General features: G+C 31.9%; 1 protein-coding gene across 4 annotated transcripts in view; it reads right to left on the reverse strand.

Moving 5' to 3' along the window:
• LOC134691084 (perlucin-like) overlaps positions 1-20,348 on the reverse strand; it is a 72,970-nt gene that overhangs the window by 35,283 nt on the left and 17,339 nt on the right. For 2 of the 4 annotated variants that reach the window (XM_063551296.1, XM_063551294.1), the window contains 4 exons: positions 18,259-18,338; positions 16,502-16,595; positions 15,821-16,037; positions 14,698-14,826 (listed from right to left, as the gene is read on the reverse strand). In XM_063551296.1, the coding sequence (XP_063407366.1) occupies positions 14,817-14,826; positions 15,821-16,037; positions 16,502-16,595; positions 18,259-18,338 (401 nt within the window). In that variant the 3' untranslated portion in view covers positions 14,698-14,816. Of the gene's footprint in view, positions 1-14,697; positions 14,827-15,820; positions 16,038-16,501; positions 16,596-18,258; positions 18,339-20,348 lie in introns of those variants that run through there. The other 2 variants (XM_063551297.1, XM_063551295.1) reach the window with 1 other exon arrangement.

A 20,348-nucleotide genomic window follows, 5' to 3' on the forward strand; every position in this document is an offset into this window, starting at 1 on the left:
GGAAAGCTTTGCTAAAAATCAAGGGAATCATTACACAGCTAGTGCTGTAATTTCCATAAACACTTGTTTTTTTCTTATCTTATATCAGAGGAGATAGTTCCACCTTTGTATATGAAATTTATTTGCTTACATTGGAATTTTGGAAGACATAATCCTTATTTCATCTGTGAGGATAGCTAATGAAGCTTTTTTTCTTCTTCCAGTACTGGAAGTTTTGTTATAAATCAGGAGCGATAATGCAGCTGTTATTTTTGCTAGCACTACGTTTTGTTTTAAATCAAGGAAGACAATCTAACCTTTGTTTGTGAAGATAACTAATGTAGCAGTCATTTCTGCTGTAACTAAGTTTTGTTACAAGTCAGTGGAGATAATCTAATCTTTATCAGTGAGGATAACTAATGCAGCTGTTGATATTTCTATTAGCACTGATTTTTTTTTATTTATTAGGGGAGATAATCTTACCTTTAACATTTAGGTTAAGAAATACAGCTGTAATTCAGAAGTGTTGTTATAAATCAGGGGAGATTATCCTAGAAGTTTATTCATAAATCAGAGGAGATAATCCTACCTGTGACTGTGAGTTAAAATAGCTAATGCAGTAATTACTTCTAGCACTAAACTTATTGTTATAAATCAGGGGAGATAATCCAAGAATTTTTGTTATAAAGCAGGAGAGATAATCTTACCTTCGTCTGTGAGTACATATAATGCAGCTGTAATTACTTCTAGCACTAAACTTGTTGTTATAAATCAGGGGAGATAATCCAAGACATTTTTTTATAAAGCAGGGGAGATTATCTTACCTTTGTCTGTGCACCTGTAATTACTTCTAGCACTAAACTTATTGTTATAAAGCAGGGGAGATAATCCAAGAGGTTTTCTATAAAACAGGGGAGATAATCTCACCTTCGTCTGTGAGTATAGCTAATGCAGCAGTTATTTCTGCTAGCACTGTACGTTTTGTGTCTATGTCCATCAGAACAATTGTCATTGCTTCTATACAATCATTGTCTATTATGATCTGTTAAATACACAAACAATTCAAAATTTCGGCACTCATAAGTTGTAATTTATTTGTTGATGCAAACAACAAATAAATCTAAATTGTAAATTCAGCTCTGAAATTCACTTTATGAACATAGATCATTTTTGAAAATGCACATTGACACAATGGCAGTTAATTAAGACAGTTTCATTTACTAATAAAAATTAAAATGGAAGTTTCTTGACACAATTTTCTCAATATAAATAAAAACATTGCAACAATTTTTAGAATTTACAGTATTTATTTTCATTTTTACCAGATTTCAATGAATGCATATATTTTCAGAAATACTTCATGTAAGATAAAATTTGCATTGGAACTTATAGAATAATTTGTTCTTGATAATTTTACATTATGTTTGACCTTTATCAATGAAATTCAAAAAGGGCCAGTTTTTTTATTGGTTGGTTTTTCATTCTTAATACAATACTCCAAAATTTTAGGACCACATGAGCCTGGTCAGAAGTTATCAGACAAATAAAATCTGCAAATAAATGAAGGTTGACAGTATTTGTATAAATATACCCTTTTTTTTACCCTGTGGTGATCCCCAACAGCTAGATTCCTGAGTGTCCCTGCAGCATGCCCCTGAGCTTCTGAGTTTGAACTATCACATAAAATAGGACGAAAATCTGGGATTATCTTTTCTGAAATCTGTGGTATCTGAAATGTAAGAGAATAATTATTTTACAAGGATAACATATAAATTGAGTTATTGTTGATTGGTTAACATTCTGTGGCAAATATTTCATGCATGTTCAGGACAACATATAAATTGAAGACTTAGTGTATACCGATCAATTCCACCTCATTCATTTTAAATAAATATATAAGTGCAAATAACTTTGAATCAGCATATATAAGATATGCTCATTTCTGTATGCAAGGCAAATATGTCATTCCAAGTTAAAGAGGATGTATAATGTACATGTATCAATCAGGCAAACCGCTTATAGGATTTGTTCTTTTTCAAGTTTTTATAGCATTATAAGAGTCTTGGTCATATTTTTTCTGGCTTCTTTATCATGGTGTCTGAAAAATGTGACGTTATCACAAGTAATGCAACCACATGTTTCAGAAAATATATCATATCATTCAGGTTCATTTATCAGACATATATTGTAATTGGTTCCCTGTTTTACCTCATTAGCTCTATGTATGGACAGGTTCCTGAGACAGGCCACAGCAGCACCAAGCGTGTCTTTATGTGAGGCTTTTGACTTGATAATATTGTGTAGGTGTGGTAAAGCTCCAAACTGTACTATAATTATCTGATTCTCATCTGAAAAAAAAAACAAACATAAAATTTAAACATAAATATGTAAAATTACTTAATGTTACTTAGATCATGCAATTAAATGATAAGTACATATCTTGTATTGTAAAACTCAAGTTTTGGTTTAAAATTTATGGGGACCTCAAATGCTAATAAAATATTACCCGAGAAGCAATCATCTCTGAAGAAATTTGGCAAAAAATTTATTCAGGGAACATATAACTTTTTTTTAAGGTAACTCCAAGGATCCAGAGTTAGATAAAATTTAAATTGGTTAGATTTCATTAATCGGTTATACAATATACTGGACAATTGAAAGAACATAAACATAGTCTTTCATAACTCTTTTTAGAGTGGCTCTTGTTTGATGATATTGTATTATAAACTACTTGTTTTTTCATAAAATGAAGAGGTGAGACTTAAATGAAATATTGTCTTGTCTTGTCTTGTCTTGTCTTGTCTTCAAAGAATTAAATATTTATTTTTCACAGATCATTTCATCTCAATAACATTTTATTGTCTTTTTCAACAACTTCTTTCAATTAAATAAACACAAACATATGTTGAACAATCATTAAAATGTTTATTTCAACACAATGTATTCCCCTTCATTTAACATTCAAGTGATATGATAATCAATTGTAACACCTGTGAACTTCTCTTTCAACCTATTATAATAACGATTAACAGCTGTTTCAGGTAAATGTCACAGGTGAGTGAACAAATCCACTATGTTTTTATGTAAACTGTTTGTATATAGGCAGCTGATTACAAAACTTTATAAATAAGATTTCCCTCAACCAATATACATGGCTAAACTCAAGACTTTACCCCGTTTTTGTTTGTTTCTGATTGCCTAAGATATGACTTCTTTTCAAATAACGGTGTTTCGGGATTTTTAGATTGGCTCATTCTATAAGTGGCCTACCTTGGGTCCCTTTTCAAAAGTCTCCCAACTAACGCCGGGTTTCGGCAAAATATTCTTTAAGATTTCTGCTGCGTGTATAGGTTATGTTAGGCTCTTGTTTAAATATTTGTCTGCATACCTCATCTGCCTGTAAAATATTCCAGCCCTTTAACTGCCGGGTTATATTTTGTTATAAGAGTCAACGGTATATCTTTCTTAGTGGTCTTTCTAGTTAATGTATTGCAACGTTTAACTTTGTTGCATGTATCTGAAATTAGATCTCTAGTAATGCGTTTATTATATCATATGGCTACTAATTTTTTTTCAAGGTTATTTGGGTGCTTGTTCAAATCAATTTCATTATTATTATTTCTAATGTGTCGTATAGTTTCTCCCACCGTGATACTTTTAAAGGTACTCTGTGGATGAGAGCTATTAAGTTTCTGTCTTTTTCATGTGAGATTTAACATCCAAGATTATCCATTTATATGAAATCTATCACCTTTATAAACCTCTTAATCTAAGTAGGTCACTAACTCTTCAGATACTTCACATGTAAGTTTTAACAGACTGTTCATTGTATTAGCAGTGCTAAAAAAATCCTCTATTTGTAACATATTACCAGTGAAGACCATAAGGCCGCCATCTCTATATTGACAGTGTAATTTAATGAGTTTTCTGTACTGGAATTTATCTAATATCATCTTTGCATGTAGGCGATAAAATACCTCCCATGGGAGCGCCTATTATCTGTTTATAGATGTGCTCATTAAATTCAAATTCATTGTTTTCTAATACTATTTTAATCAGCTGAGCTAACTCTGCTGAATTGGGGATTTGAAAATCATATGATAACTTGTCAATTATTTCTAAATTGTTGACTAAATTTTCTTGCAAATCTTTTATTTGCATGTTTGTATACATCGAAGTAACATCAATGGCAATCAGAAAACATTGGTTTTCTATCTTTTCTTTCTCTAATTTTACAATAAAATCTTTAGAGTTTTGAATGAAGAATGGATCTTTTCTCAATAAAGGTTTAAAAATTAGATCTAAGAATTTTTTAATTCTACAAGTTGGGGAATTGCTTTTGTTGATAATCATGATAATGGGTCTATATGCAACCTCAATATCTGAATGGCAAAAACCTTGTTTAATGATAGTTTTAACTACCTCTGGGTTGATTTTGTGGATTTTAGGTAGAAAGTACATGTGCCCCTTGTTTTGGATTATTTTTCCGTGTCAGAAAAGTAAATGTTTTTACATCTATTTCTTTCTGAGAAAAAAGTTTCCTCACTATCTCTTCTTTCTTTTTACTAATAGATGCAGTATTAGGTTGTTCAAGTTCTACGTAACATATGCTACGTAGTAATTTTCGCCTGCTCTAGTATAGTTATTCTTATCAATTAATACTGCAGTATTATTTTTGTCTACTTTAGAAATATAAATCTCAGAATTGTTAGGAAGTTTCGCTAGCGATTTTCGTGCTACTCTCGACAAATTGTCTTTTAATGAGTTCACCTCTAAGCTAGAAATAGCCAACATAGTGTCTGTTATATAATATTATAAATAAGAGTTCCCTCAACCAACATACATAGCTAAACTGAAGACTTTTATATAGGCCGCTGGTTACAAAACTTAAATGTTTTTTCTTACAAATATATGTTTTTATTGGATTTCACATTCATTTAATTACTACTGTGAATTTATTATTATTAGTTATATCATATTGACTGACATATAAACCGCATTTTCAAAGAGTTACGTAAAGTTTATAACATTTAGCCGTTTTTTTTATCTCGAATTAGGCCCCGCCTATTTTTTTTTTTTTAACCGACCAATAAATTTCTCTCGTGGTCTTTTAGATGCTTGTAGTATGAATGAGTCGAGCACCTGTCTGATTTTTCAACAGAAAGGAATGTTCATGTAAAAACGTGAAATTTGCTGCAGTTTTGTAGTCTTTTTGGCAGACAAGTGACTGTGGATGTCTAGTATGATCATTTTCGATGTGTAAGTTGTTATTCAAGCGATAACTAATCGTATTTACCCAGAATTAAGTCGCATGATGTCAAATTTAACGGGCAATCACGTGTGATTTACCATGCTGTCGACAGATTAATCACCAGGCGACAAACTGTCCCCTAGATATGATTGATTCCAATTGCTTTAATTGAATAAGTAGTGTTATTTAATAGTTATTATCATTGATGTGGTTTGATTCGTGGCTCTAGAGCTAGATTTTGTCTTTATAAAGAAGTGTTTTACAAACATAAAACCGTTTTAAAGAGTAAATATATAACTGTGGAAATGTCAAATGTTTTCATATGCTTCAAATGTGAAAAGGTATTTAAGGGTGATTACACGTAAAGACATCGTGAAATTGTCATAGGGACGCCTCCGGGTGCGGGAATTTCTCGCTACATTGAAGACCTGTTGGTGACCTTCTGCTGTTGTTTTTTTCTATGGTCGGGTTGTTGTCTCTTTGACACATTCCCCATTTCCATTCCCAATTTTATAGGGGTACATAATAATAATGGCCATGACTATTATTCCTATAGTAATCATTTGAAAATAAATCGTAGAAATTAGAAAAAAAATAATGTGTTGAGACGTAACAAAACACAATCTTTTTATTCAACTTACTCAACGAACAATATGTTCGCAAGTTAAAACGTTTTTCGTATCATTACATTTGATCTTCTTGAATGTTAAATAATGAACATGATGAATGTGTATATGATTTACAGCTCTAAAACATGCTGTAATATATCAACTGTTCAATGTTAATGATATAAACAAGGTAAATCTGTTTGTCCTGTGTTAACGTTAACACGATGTACACAGTCAATTAACGATACACAATTAAGAGACTCTTCTGTCTGAACATTATAAAACGTGTGAAATACCTACAAAACTATAAACCTGTTAATACTAAACGTTATAACAACTTACCTTTTGAATATGTTTATTGAGTCGTTATTGATTGATAGCAGTTATGTCCACAACAATGGTTTTTTTTTCAAACAGAAAAAAATGCCTATTTATGATGCACGTACAAGTATATACGATACACCTGAGTATTTTCATTGTATTAAATTAAAAAACAAAGCTAGTGTATAACAGAAACAGTTTCTTGCGGTAAAGAACATGCAGAATCAATCAAAGAAAATCCAAAATGATATATGTCTTATCTACAATGAACAATTTACGTGCGAGCCATTTCATTCTCCTCTTTCAATCAAATCGCGTTATTCAATCCGAATTATATAGATATCATTCAATTAGTCCTAAAATGACAATATCCACAGATAGTTAAATTTCAATATGTGTTACTTAAAAAAATCTTCAAATTGTAAAAATGTGAGTTTAATATCATATAGCCTTTCACAATTTTGATTATGTAATATATCTCCTTACTTATTTTAAAGGACATTTACATTTCATACCTCATTTTGTGGCAAACTTCTATTATAAACACAGACATCATCAATTTTGATATTCTCATTATTCCATATAGACGAACAGATACCTTTCCACAGTATAAAAAGGATGTCGGAGATTTGTCATTTTTCAGTCACAGAAAAAAAAATCAAAATTGGTTATCTATTTTTTTAATTGTTCCAAAATATACCAACTCTGTAAAATGTATATGCTGTTTTGAAGTAAATATGCACTCTGATTTGAATACAATTAATATTGTAACCCATGTTATTTTAGCCCAAGTATATAATTTCTCAAATTAAAAATGTTTAAACCCCTCTGGAGTATTTTTGACATAAAAGCTCCCGGTTTACCTTGTCAGCTTTACCATTCCAAACAAATGCATACATTTTACTATTAGGTTGCTGTAGTAAATTGTCATCATGACTTGTAATTGATAGCAACATATGATGCAATTTTGACATTATTAAAGACTTTATAAAAATTATATGACTAAATGGGATAAGGACTGCATTGACCATATTTTGTATATTACATTAATTGGATTCGAGGAGCATAATTTAGGTTAAACGTTTTATCAAAATCAAGAAAAATAGGTAATACCAAATAATGTCAACCCCATTGTAATCCCCACTTTACACACATTTCATCTTGACTATGTTCCGTAATTCTTATCCATTTCAAATTTGTTGTACCCAAGCTAGTTTTGGGTCCTCATATTTCGGACATATATAAAACTATACAATACGGAGAGAAACACTATTTCGTATTATGGTGGATAATCTGTAAAACTATGGTTGCATTCTGATAAGCTGTGTTGAAGGAGTTACCGAATAACAAAGGTGGTCATGGATGACTGAGCAAGATGGAAAAGTGATTTCTTAGTGTTGCTACTGATTTAGAATGTCAGTCGACACTTTAGGTAGGTAACGAAAAGACTTCCGTTGTAAGGCTATAATGGGAAGAATTTAACCTCTACCGCTATTTTAAACAAATTAAGGATCTCAAGAAAAATGTACTGAGTTCTCATGTTTGAAATCTTAATTCTAAATCTTAAACGAGTATTTAGAGAAATTAAATGGAAATAATATCACAACCAACGCTAGTTATTATTTATAGTAACTTTTCTGAATCATTATTTTTTTTTCTTAAATTAAAAATTAGAAGCATATCACTTGTCAGACAAGAGAAGTACTTCGTGGCAAAAAAGTTGAATGTAATTTCGATGCAACAATCGCCAGTTTGCAATAACTATGGATTTATATATGATAGTCGGTATGTATAAATGTAGAATTCATTCCTGATATTTTGCCTTTTAACGTACTTGTTTTCAAGCTTGTGTGTTTTCTGACTATTGTTCTGACCTGCCTCGAATCAAAATGTATGCCAGTGTACTCCAAGGAAACTAATTCGTATTCAATTTTAGACAAAACCATATTCGGGATTTTTACAAAGTCCTACGGAAACGGTAATTTTGTAGTTTGCAAGAGCATACAGAGATAGTGTGTAGATTTGTAACATTGAATATTGCATGTTAATCAAAAGTTTGAGTGCCTTGCTTGCAAACTTTGTTCGGTTGTTTGCTCAAGTAGTGAAATTAAGAAAGACACATGAATTCAATGGGTAGGTGGAGTAACAGTCTGTTAACTATATACAAAGCTTTGATTGGTCATAGAATATCAAAATGGTTTTCAATCAGGCAATTAATAGATGAAAAGAAGCATGGTTAAAGGGTGTACAGGAAAGATAATGGTGAACCTATTTTGAAATTGATGAAAAACGTTAAGTATGAAAAGTTTTAATGTCACATTTTCATTTCAAACTATAATGTTGATATAAAATATAATTTATTGTTACTTTTTACAGAAAAATATATTAAATATGTCTTTGCAAATTACGTCAAATTTTGCACTTCACTTGCAATTTATATATTCTGCAAGAATAAAAAAACAACAACTTCAGATCGCTGTGTTAAAACTGTTTGTTAAATCAGTGGCTTGTAAGCCGAAGCTATTTCGGTCAATGCAGTAATAGTAATAAGGGCAAATGGCCATCAATTCTAAAAAGGCACTCTCCGACAATTAAAATTGTATATTTACTAACTCGTGTATTTTATTTAAAATAAATGTAGTTTTTTTAAACGCATTCACTTATTTGCTTAGTGTATTTAAACTTGACATGTATACAACAAGAAATTAAGTCATAGCCATCCCACATTATTGAGCATTTGATATAAAATCTAGAAAATTAAAAGTTCCCAATTCTATTTTGATTATGATCTGATCCTTTAAATATTTTGGAGAAAAATCAAATCTATAATGTTTCGTCATAAAAATCCATAAAGAAGCAAGAAACAAGAAATCCGAAACCATTAAAAGCTTCAAAAGATATTTGCCGAAAGCAGTTCATTTAAAAAAAATAATAGCCAAAATAACAACAACAACAAAAGTGCACACACCTTCACAACTTTAATAAAATATCCAATGCTCATGCAGTAATGTATCTTTTACCTATTCGCGAAAATTGTACTGATAATGAAATCAAAAGTATTCATAGTACACATGATAACAGAGACATATAATCATATGTCTTTGTGGTTTCATCTTCCATTATTAAGAATAAAGCAATTGTGGTCACAAAACTTTTCATTATCTTATAAAACAAATAAAATCAACATATCAAATTTTGCTTTACTTTAAAAATTGTATTGTATTTAATTAGTTTTCATAATTGGTTTAAATATAACTAACTATTCTTTTTTTCTGTATACACTTTACGAGCCTGACTGGAAACTTCAAAGAGTATGATATTTATTGTCCATTTAAATCTTTGTAAACAGACTGCTACTCCACCTACCCATTGAATGTATCTGTCAATCTTAATTACAATGTCTGAGAAAACAATCAAAAAAGTTTGCAAGCAAGGCATTTAAAGTTTTGATCAACATTCTAGCTTACACATATTACGATTTCATTTCATATTTCAACATATTCGTCCATCAAAATGTTTTTTTGTACGAAAGGTCATTGAATTGTACCAGTGTCGATATGGTTCTTTTAAGGACCCTGTAGAGGAATTGCAAACAACATGCCACTATGATTGTTTATTTAATTTGTTGTTCACTATGTTGTACGGCAAACTATAAGGGTCTGCATCAAATACTTTTATATTTATTCCTTTTATGATTCGTTTATCATTTAATTTGTATTTTTTGATTCTTGATTTTGGTTCTTTTTGCTATGCTCAACTGGTGCAATACGTAGATATCACCATTTCTTTTGTAACATATCCATAAAATAAATTTCTGCAACCATGATTAAATCATTTTCGCTAGGCAAGGGTTACGAACCACTACCCTCATCTCCACCCTTGGCAGATTAAGCCAACATTTGTGATAAAAATATTGCGCAATCTATCAGTTCATTAAAGTCACGCCCATTCCGAATACATTATTCTTGGCCATTGGTAGCACTTAAACTTTCTTGAGTGTGGAGGTGAACACACGGTAAGTGTCTAGAGTCTACAAACTTGGTGAAGCAGGAAACGAAAATATACATTGCCATTCCAACATTTGTGCAAAAAACATACACATGAACTACTATTATTTAATCAAGAACATTTAAACATCGTCGTATGTTTTGGGGGATAAAGACTTGTTGCACAATCAGAGCGTGGTAATTGTTTATCGACATTTTCTACATTTACTCATGATCATGTTATAAGCACTTTTTGATTTGATGCAACCAGTTACAACTGCCACCAATAGAAACCATTACATTGTATCTCCGCAATTTTATCTCAATCCGCCAAGGGTGGAGAGGAGGGGAGTGGATCGTAACCCTTGGCTCGCGACATCGGAGATGTGATTAAATATGTTCAATTCAACTTTAACTAACTTAGATCTTGATTTATACCGATTCAAAATTTATCATGTACAATTAAAACTTGTTTATAATTTAGTTCTGCTTATTTGCAGTTCTTTGAGGACTCGAAGAACTTGTTAAGTTTATTCATGATCAGTCTAAGAGAATTATCTTCTGTTATATTTTGATAAACTCAATTACAACTTATCAGTTACGAATAGAATAAATATTGTTTTTAAAGTATATCTAGACATGCAAACAAATGACTGAATTTCAGTAAAGCATATTAGTGGAAGATATTAGCAAGCAAAATCGAGGGAATTGTGCAAATGATGATACAAGCATGAAAATTAGCACGAAGCATCATTATTATATACTTTTTAAGATAAAACTGCTGGCCATGAAAAAAAATCATTTTTTCAAGATGATTTCGGCCTTTTTAAAAAATGGCTGTTTTTTCGAGTTCAAAAATACTTATTTTTCTACAAAACTTGTTTCTTGACCTTCTTTTAGGTAAAAATATTATATGATTTGGTAGCGACATTACTTGCATTTGACGTATTTAATAGAACTAAATATTTGACCTTTCATGGTTTGCGCATGCGCGAAAATGTAACAAAAACCACACATAAACATTTGAACTATTTACTATGTACTTGGTGCTTTTGGATTTTTAAAGATATTATGAAATGGTTTGAAAAATTTATTTAAGGTTATGAAACAAATGCGTATATCAATTTTGCGCATGCGCAAACTATTTTTAGACATACAGAGCGATTTGCACTAACTACCAGGGCACACTGATGTAAATCATAGTTCATGTAACAGAGGAGGATTTGAATTTCATAAACATATCTTGGTCGTCATTTCATTCCTCTAAAAAAATATACTCTTCAAGTTACTGTAACTTCTATGATGCCACTGTTTGAAAACACGCCCACTCAGTTGAATTGATCAATCATAAGATGGATAGGTGAAAAAAGTGGTTAAACTTTCAAAATCCCGGCCAAACATCAATTATAGCAGCAGATCAACCACTTTTGGTATTGCGTAAGTAAGTTCAGTATGAATGGCCAGATTTGTACGGATAATATAAGTTTAACGTTATGTTTGGTGGAAAGTACATTAAAATGGCTTGTTTTAAAATTCATGGGGTTATATTGCCTGAAAGTGGATGGACTTGTGCTCTCACTGAAGCCGACATTGCAACACCTAGAACGTCATATTATTTTCATATATATTCAAATGAACCTAGCTAGCTTTAGACATGCGAATCAGATAACTGAGTGTGTTTTGCTGAACAATTAATGTCTAAACGCAGAAAATATATCTCATGAATCTGTATCGTTCGATTATCAATTGATAAACTGGTGCACGGAAAATGAGTCATCTCGACAACAGTTTAATATCTGTTGTTCAATTATATAAATTAAGAACTTTTGTTCTTTCGGCGGTACGCCCATTTTATGAGTCAGATAACGTACAAACAGTCCAAATAAAGCATGATACCGTATTTTTTTGGTCCAGATCATGAAAATTATTTTCCACAGTTACGGATCCATCTCCAAGATATTACTTCCCTTCATGAGCATCACCAACAAGATGCCAATGGTTATTTTACTGTACGTAAGACCAGCAAGTTTTTTTTATTTATATCACAATTGATCAGGCACAAACACAGAATAATGCAATTGTGAAGGGCGATGTTTGTGACACCGAAGATTCCCTTGAGACGATGGATGGATGGATGTCAGTAGACTGGTAGATGAATTTGACCGAAATAGTGGTTTTAGTCATTCTAAAACAGATGGACGAAGACGAAGACTCTACGAAAACCCAAAAGGAATTTTTTGAAAAGAGTTAAAGGCTTTCTAAAGTGATGACCGAGTTTGGAAATCCATCTTTTGATTTTATTTTTTTCTAGAACAGTCGTAAAATTTTTACACAATTGATTTTTTTAAGGAAATTATTGACTCGGAGGCAGGTGAGATATGTATGCGATCTCTTTTCTATATTTTTTATTTCCTGTAAATGTAGACAGTTTGACTTGGAAGATGTATTTATCCATGAAAACAAAATTGCTTCTCTGTTTTTGTCTAAGAATGTCACTTTAAACAGTGTTATTAAATCGCAGCAAATGGGTATACTTGAAACATTGTGATATTTGCCGCCAACTGATCCAAATTCTGAAACGCGTTTTGGGTGGCCATCAATGGTCAATTTCAAGCCACCACGTGCTAAACTATTTGATGATTATGCAATCGATGTCATACTGCCTTACATAAAATCTTGCATCGAAATGTATTGACGAGTAGACATTGTATTTGATGTTGACTAAACGAATAATTTAAAGGGTGGACCGAGCAAAAGGCAAGGTGCTGGTGCTAGACGGAAAGTTGTTGGTTCTGATAGAACGTCAAGAATTTGAAGTCGTTTTCTTGTGAAGATCATGGCAACAAAACGGAATGATTCAAGTTTGTTGCCGACAGAATTGCTTCTTTGGAGACTTGTAAAAACGTTAATGTTACTCAAGGTGAAGTATTCTTTGCAATTTTATTACGGGTACTACCCAGCTATCCCTTTTAACCAAGAACAAGCAGATACACGTATGTGTGACAATGATAAGCTTTCTGCTGAAAATGGCTGATAAAAGTAATTTCAAGTAGTACTGATACAGATGTAGTAGTATTAGGATTGCAGCTCTAGCAGTATTAGGTATGGACAAAGTGTGGATAGTTTTTTAGGGAATAAAGACTTTCGATGGCTTCATGTATATGACATAACTCATGTGCTTGGTCTACGTGCAGCTGCTATTATTTCCTTCCATGCATTCTGTGAATGTGACACTGTGTCAGCATTTAGTGGGAAATTGAATAGGTCAGCTTGGCAGACATTGGAATTAATTCCCGATGTAAAGGATGTTGTTGCTCGCTTTAGTTTTGTATGAAGACAGAGACATGGACATCATAGAAGCATTTGCTTGCATCATTTGCCAGGAAGCAGCGCCCTTACTATGCTATTCTCCCTACAAAAAGTTCTCTTCCGGAGCACATCTTAAGAGAAGCATATCAAGGTTGGCTCAACCGGATGTGTGCATTCGACAGGTACACGTACCAAGTTATGAACACTGGGTTTGGATGAAAGAAAAACAAACACTGACAGTTGGAAACCAAAATGGACTTCTTTGTCGGCATTTGCACCCTCGAATCAGAAACTTTGGAAAAGCGGATGCAAAAAATCCAGCGTTGTTGATAACTGTAAACTATTCCGTTCTGGCTTACCTTGTACGTGTTTGTGTTGGCAACTATCAGATAATTATACGGAATGAAAACTGCCTTTTCTAATCAAACTAGGTAATTGAACTTAACAAATTAAGTGATATATCTTTTAAATTAGAAGAAAATGAAAAAAAATGAAATTTCAAACGTTTTTGTCGTCATTTTGGAACCGGAAGTTACTTTTTCGTCGTGTATGTATTGTGTCATCGTATGTTAGGAACAGTAATCTACGTTTTATCAAATTTGCATTCGATTATACCAACAACACAGCTTTCAAGGGACTTACGAAATGTAGCCATTTTCAACGTTTTTGCTACTATTTTGGAACCGGAAGTAACTTTTTCGTGTTTTATGTATTGTTTCATCGTACTTTAGAAACTGTTATTTTTGTTTTATCAAATATTACTTTGGATTATACCTAAAACACAGCTTTTAACGGATTTATGAAATGTATCCATTTTTAACGTAATTGCCGCCATTTTTGAACCGGAAGTCACTTTTTCGTCATTTATGTATTGTTTTATCGTACTTTAGGAACTATTATTTACATTTTATCAAAATTTACTTTGGATTATACCTATAGCACAGCTTTCCAAGGATTTACGAAATGTAGCGAATTGGAGATGACGCCATTTTTAAAATGAGCGGTGGCCATCTTGAAAAAATTAAAATTTTTGATGTCCAACCGCTGATTTTTTTTAATTATCGTTTAGTCAACCTCTACACCAAATTTGATGCTTGTATCACGATTTGCACAGTTATCTCCATAATATCTCCCACTATATGCTGTAAAGTAAAACAAAAAAGTTTATGAACTGTCTTCCTTAAACTGGCTACCAATGATTAATATGTAGATGAAAACACGTATTCAAAAACAATAAAGACAATATTTAAGAATTTTTAGTTTTCAGTTTTATTTTACGTGACGAAATCATTTTTTTAAATTATGTATTTAAACATTTGCTAAAGTGCTTCGTTCAGTTATATGCCTTTGTTGCTGTCCTGTTTAAACCAACCTGAAACAAAAAGCGTACACATGTTTTATCATTCTGCTTTGACACATTGTAGTTATACATGTATTCACATAGATTGGGTTCTGTGATATCGTATCAAAAATAGACAAATAAGAGAACTAGTTGCACAAATGTTTGAATTCCGTAGCCCAGCAACTGAACAAGTGATTGCCATTCCTAAGAAGTGCAGCCAACTACTATTTTGCACTTTTGACACATAGGTAACTTACTCGGTCTTAAGAGAAATGAATAATCAATTGTGTATACAATACAAACATGTTGGGAATACAAAACCTAGACATATATTTGTCATATGCAATATTCTCAATCAGTGTTGAAAAACGAAAAAAATTGAAAAACATCTTTGAATCACTCGTTTAAATCTACAGTGTTCACAAAATCAGTGAATTTATAAAAATAAAAGTAAAACAATACATATCCTACTTTACGTTAATGTTAACATCATAAATAAAAGACACAAAATCATGTATTAATAGCGAATACCAACACTTAATCGCAAATTTAATAAAACACAATATTCAGTAGACTCTTTTAGAAAATGTCTAACTAAAAATATGTTTGCAGTAAAAACGACTTTCACATATTTAATAATGAAGTATGCATATATACATTGTACTCAAACATACTATTGACTCCAAATGAATCAGTTTCGTCAAAAGCAATCATTAGTATGTCGTAATAACATCAATAAAGCAGAGGTGCACATATTCAGCTATTACTTGTGATCAATCAACAAATTAACTACATATTATCTTTAAACCGAGCAATAGCATTATGAGTTGAAGTGTACAAACCCAAACAACAAATACAATAAACAAGGTACTATCCAAATACGAGAATGTTTTCTTTTCAACAACATAATTGTCGAGTTTTGATTCAATCTTTTAGCAATGCATCACAGTTTGTAATGTCTAATGTCTTAATCTCAACGCTCGAATTTTTAAATGTCGGTTTTATTATACTTTATTATACTTACAGTTTTTCACAAATGTATCTGTATCTATTCCAGCATCTATCATCATTCCATTCAAAATCTAGTTTTTTGTGTATATTGATGCAATGCTCGTTTCCACCTTGGTTATTCGGTTCTTTTACAAGTCGGGTATGCCATCCAGTCACAATAAAATTACTTTGACTGGTCGCCCAGATCCAACTTCCTTCATGCTTACTATCTGTTCCGCCAATCCAGAAAGCTATAAAGAAGTAAAAGGGTGGACATTTAACAGCACAATGTCAGAATTTTATAAGACATTGCAGACCAATAGCGTAAAACTTGGTAATGTTAAGAAAAAATATATATATTAAATCTTACCGTTATAACTGCAGATTACAAAGTTTTAAAGATGTGAATGATGTCAGTTATTTAACATGCGGATAGACGTTATTTGTTCTATCTAGTTTTAACAGCAATTAGAAGTAAACAAAAGTTGAAGCTTTTCTTTCGATTGTCTTGTGTTGTTTCTTTTCTAATCTGTTGTACACGATAAGAAGGTATAAAAAATTAAATGTTTTGTACAGTGGATAAGGCATATTGTTTGCCCTTGTAAAGAAGACTTAGATCCCGTTGACGATGTTTCCCTTACATCTAAACTTCATTGAACTTTATAATTAATTGGAAATTTATCAAATCACCCCTTCTCTTATTGAATGTACCTACTTTCTGCATATTCCGATGCCTGTTTCCTTAAGAAATCTCTTTCCCCATATGACACTACTTCTGCGAGCATACTATTTTTCGTTATGCATTTCTTCTGTAATGTAAATGAAATACTATCAATATAACTACATCAGTTGTAAAAGGTCTTCTGTCTATTTTCTGTTTTAAATGTTTTACTTCTTCTTTATTCATTTTCTATATCTAGTTCATATCTAGTTCGAAAAAATGAAAAATGCTCAAGTTTGAACAATCAATCAAACCTTTAAAACCATTCAGCATAGCATACACGACATTGTTTAAATAAACTTACATGTAAAAAAATGTTCTTGGTTAATTTTTGAAAACATGCTCACGTTTATATGTCATTTCTATCATATACAGAGATTCTAGCTTTCTGTTTGGAAAAAAATTCTTAAGGGATGGTATATTAAACGCAAAACCCTGTCATAACTCATATACGTTTTATAATGAAAGTCAAATTAAAAACAGAACTATGCAGGCTTATTGCTCCATTTGCAAACCTATAGAATTTATTGTTTTAAAATTTGCTTTAGGCCTACAAATGCAATACATATGAGACAATTGATTTTAAAAGCATCAATCAATTAATTAACAGGAAAAGGTATGCATCAGTCGAATGATTACCATAACAAAATAAGTCAATATAACTACAGGGAATGATGGGAAAGGAGTGCTTGCAATATTATTCTGTTTTACAAAAACAGTATTTCTATACTATACGTTATCACTAAACTATAATTCAAAATATTGTTTATATAGCCTATCAAAATCTTATGTGAACTATATGTCCGAGGGCGCTATGAATTTAGAACAGAAGGGTGAACATAACCATATCCACAGAAAATAATATATTTCAGGTCTTGAAATTGAAGTGTTAAAGGTAACCGTCCGGGATATATGGTGTACATTCGGTTAAAATTACAGTCGAAGTTTATAAATCAGTATTTACAGTAGCGGTTCAATTCATGCAAATTCGAATCTTTTATTGACTGAAAGATAAATTAAGTGATTCCAGCATACATGCATTCATTTCGTATTGATCAACATTTGCCGTATAAAAACAAATTAATATAATATAATGGAAAACAAAGACGAATAAAAAAACAATCATTTTTATCGAGATCTGGAGCTGACATGTCAGTTATTGCTAGTAGTCTGTTGTTATTTATGTATTATTGTCATTTTGTTTATTTTCTTTTGTTACCTCTCTTGATATTGGACTCAGACTTCTCTTGAACTGAATTTTACTGTTTAGAAGCCTCTGGCGTTTGTTAGTCTTGCATGGTTTTTAATTTTATTTTCTTGTGTATAATTTGGAGTTTAGTATATCGTTCATTATCACTAAACTAGTATAGTTATTTGTTTAGGGCCAGATGAAGGACGCCTCCGGGTGCGGGAGTTTCTCGCTGCATTGAAGACCTATTGGTGACCTTCTGCTGTTGTCTGTTCTATGGTCGGGTTGTTGTCTCTTTGACACATTCCCCATTTCCATTCTCAATTTAAAAAAAAAAACTAGTTTCTCTCAACAATAGGGATTCACAAGTGTTGCTGACTGTTGAAAACACAATGGACTATTATGTTTCAGCTGGTATCACTGTATTAAAATTAAAGTGTAAATTGAAGATAATTCTGAAATGTTTAACACAGTGGATTTTTTTTGCTTTTTTATGCTGACATAAGGGAAATAAATCATGTTATATTTTGTTTTATCAATTTTAAAGACGGCATTAACGTACCTTGGCGTTATTCCAGGTTGCCGTTGTCTGACTAAAGAAGTAACAGCTGAATCCATATGATTTCCACCCTAATGGACAAACTACAATTCAAATAAAACGATAAATATTGCCTGTGAATGACAATCAAATTTAAATATTCGATGTATGAAGTTATTTTGCGTCTGATAAAGACTGAAAACACACAACACAGAATATTTTGATACTATAAGAATAAGACGATGGGTATGATTGGCTAATATACAACTCTTCACTATATACTAAATGATAAAAAAGTGAGAAACGTCAACAATGATCAAAACCCATACCACATAGTAAGCTATAAAAGGCTTCGAAATGACAAATGTCTACCAATTAAAACAAGGCCACTTAAATTTACAGATTAACCTTTTTTAACTTAATAATTACGCTTTATTTTGGTTCCAAAATAAAAATACGTATGTCGAGTTCTACGACTTGCAAAATGACGTGTTGTGTCGATCAATGTCATCGAAATATACAATGTAATTAAAAAAAATACAAAATGCGTATAATGTATTTTATAACTGCGTCATTTGAACAGTTTGATAAAAGAAAAGGTCTGTTTCAAATCAAGTAAGTTTCGCAACTTGTTCATCATTCAACTAACCAGAAAAGGACTGATGATCAGTATTTACGTACTGACTGATATGGTCTTTTTCGCAATATCAGATGAGTGTTAACTGGTCTTTCGTTTATGTCGTATTAGCAAAGTTTAGATAAATTAAGCTAATAAATATAACTATAATTACGATGTAAGTATTGTTTTTTTCCAAATTCAGTTGTGATAATTCAAAAAATACAAACACATAAGGACTCTGCCATAAGCGTAACTCTAGATCTTTTGTAGATATAATTGCAAGTATATCAAATTATTTCTACAAATACATACGAGAAAAAATTAACGGAGGAGAAAATATCAAAGTTATGGTATTGATTAGACAGCAACTAAACATTACAACAAAAATAATTTAAATAACCAAAGTTTCGTGAAGAAACATAGTTCTTGAGAGATCACAAATGATCTGACATCGACATGTAATTACCATATGTGACAAAATACTCAAAAGATATGACAGCTTTGGATAACCATTTTCGGGGTTTTAGACTTGATGTACATGCTTTTCTACACTGGTTAGAGGTATAGGGAAGGGTTGAGATCTCACAAACATGTTTAACCCCGCCGCATTTTTGCGCCTGTCCCAAGTCAGGAGCCTCTGGCCTTTGTTAGTCTTGTATTATTTAAATTTTAGTTTCTTGTGTACAATTTGGAAATTAGTATGGCGTTCATTATCACTGAACTAGTATATATTTGTTTAGGGGCCAGCTGAAGGACGCCTCCGGGTGCGGGAATTTCTCGCTACATTGAAGACCTGTTGGTGACCTTCTGCTGTTGTATTTTTTTATTTTGGTCGGGTTGTTGTCTCTTTGACACATTCCCCATTTCCATTCTCAATTTTATGCTGTTCGAAGTTTTAATTTTGGACCATCCTTACGTAAATGGTTTGACACTCTCTATTCAGAAGATAACAGCTGTGTTATGAATATTGGAAAGTTATCAAATTTCTTCAATCTTGAGAGAGGCAGTAGACAGGGAAATACCCTCTCCACATACTTATTATTGATGTTGAATTAGTATACCTAACACTTAAATCTACATCTGACATCCATGGTTTTCTCATACTTTGTACTGCATATAAAAGAGGGACGAAAGAAACCAAAGGGACAGTCAAACTAATAAATCTAAAACAAACTGACAACGCCATGGCTAAAAATGAAAAAGACAAACAGAAAAACAATAGTACACATGACACCGACACCACATAGAAAACTAAAGAATAAACAACACGAACCCCACCAAAAACTAGGGGTGATATCAGGTGCTCCGGAAGGGTAAGCAGATCCTGCTCCACATGTGGCACCCGTCGTGTTGCTTATGTGATTACAAATCCGGTAAATAGTCTAATTCGGTAGGTCACATTCATGAAAGGGAAGGGGATTGTATTTACGACGTAAGGAACATATCCGATATCATTTGTGAAACGGTTATTCCATAACGGTCAACCAACTCGTGA

The sequence above is a fragment of the Mytilus trossulus genome, chromosome 11 (genome assembly GCF_036588685.1).
Source record: "Mytilus trossulus isolate FHL-02 chromosome 11, PNRI_Mtr1.1.1.hap1, whole genome shotgun sequence".
Classification (NCBI taxonomy): domain Eukaryota; kingdom Metazoa; phylum Mollusca; class Bivalvia; order Mytilida; family Mytilidae; genus Mytilus; species Mytilus trossulus.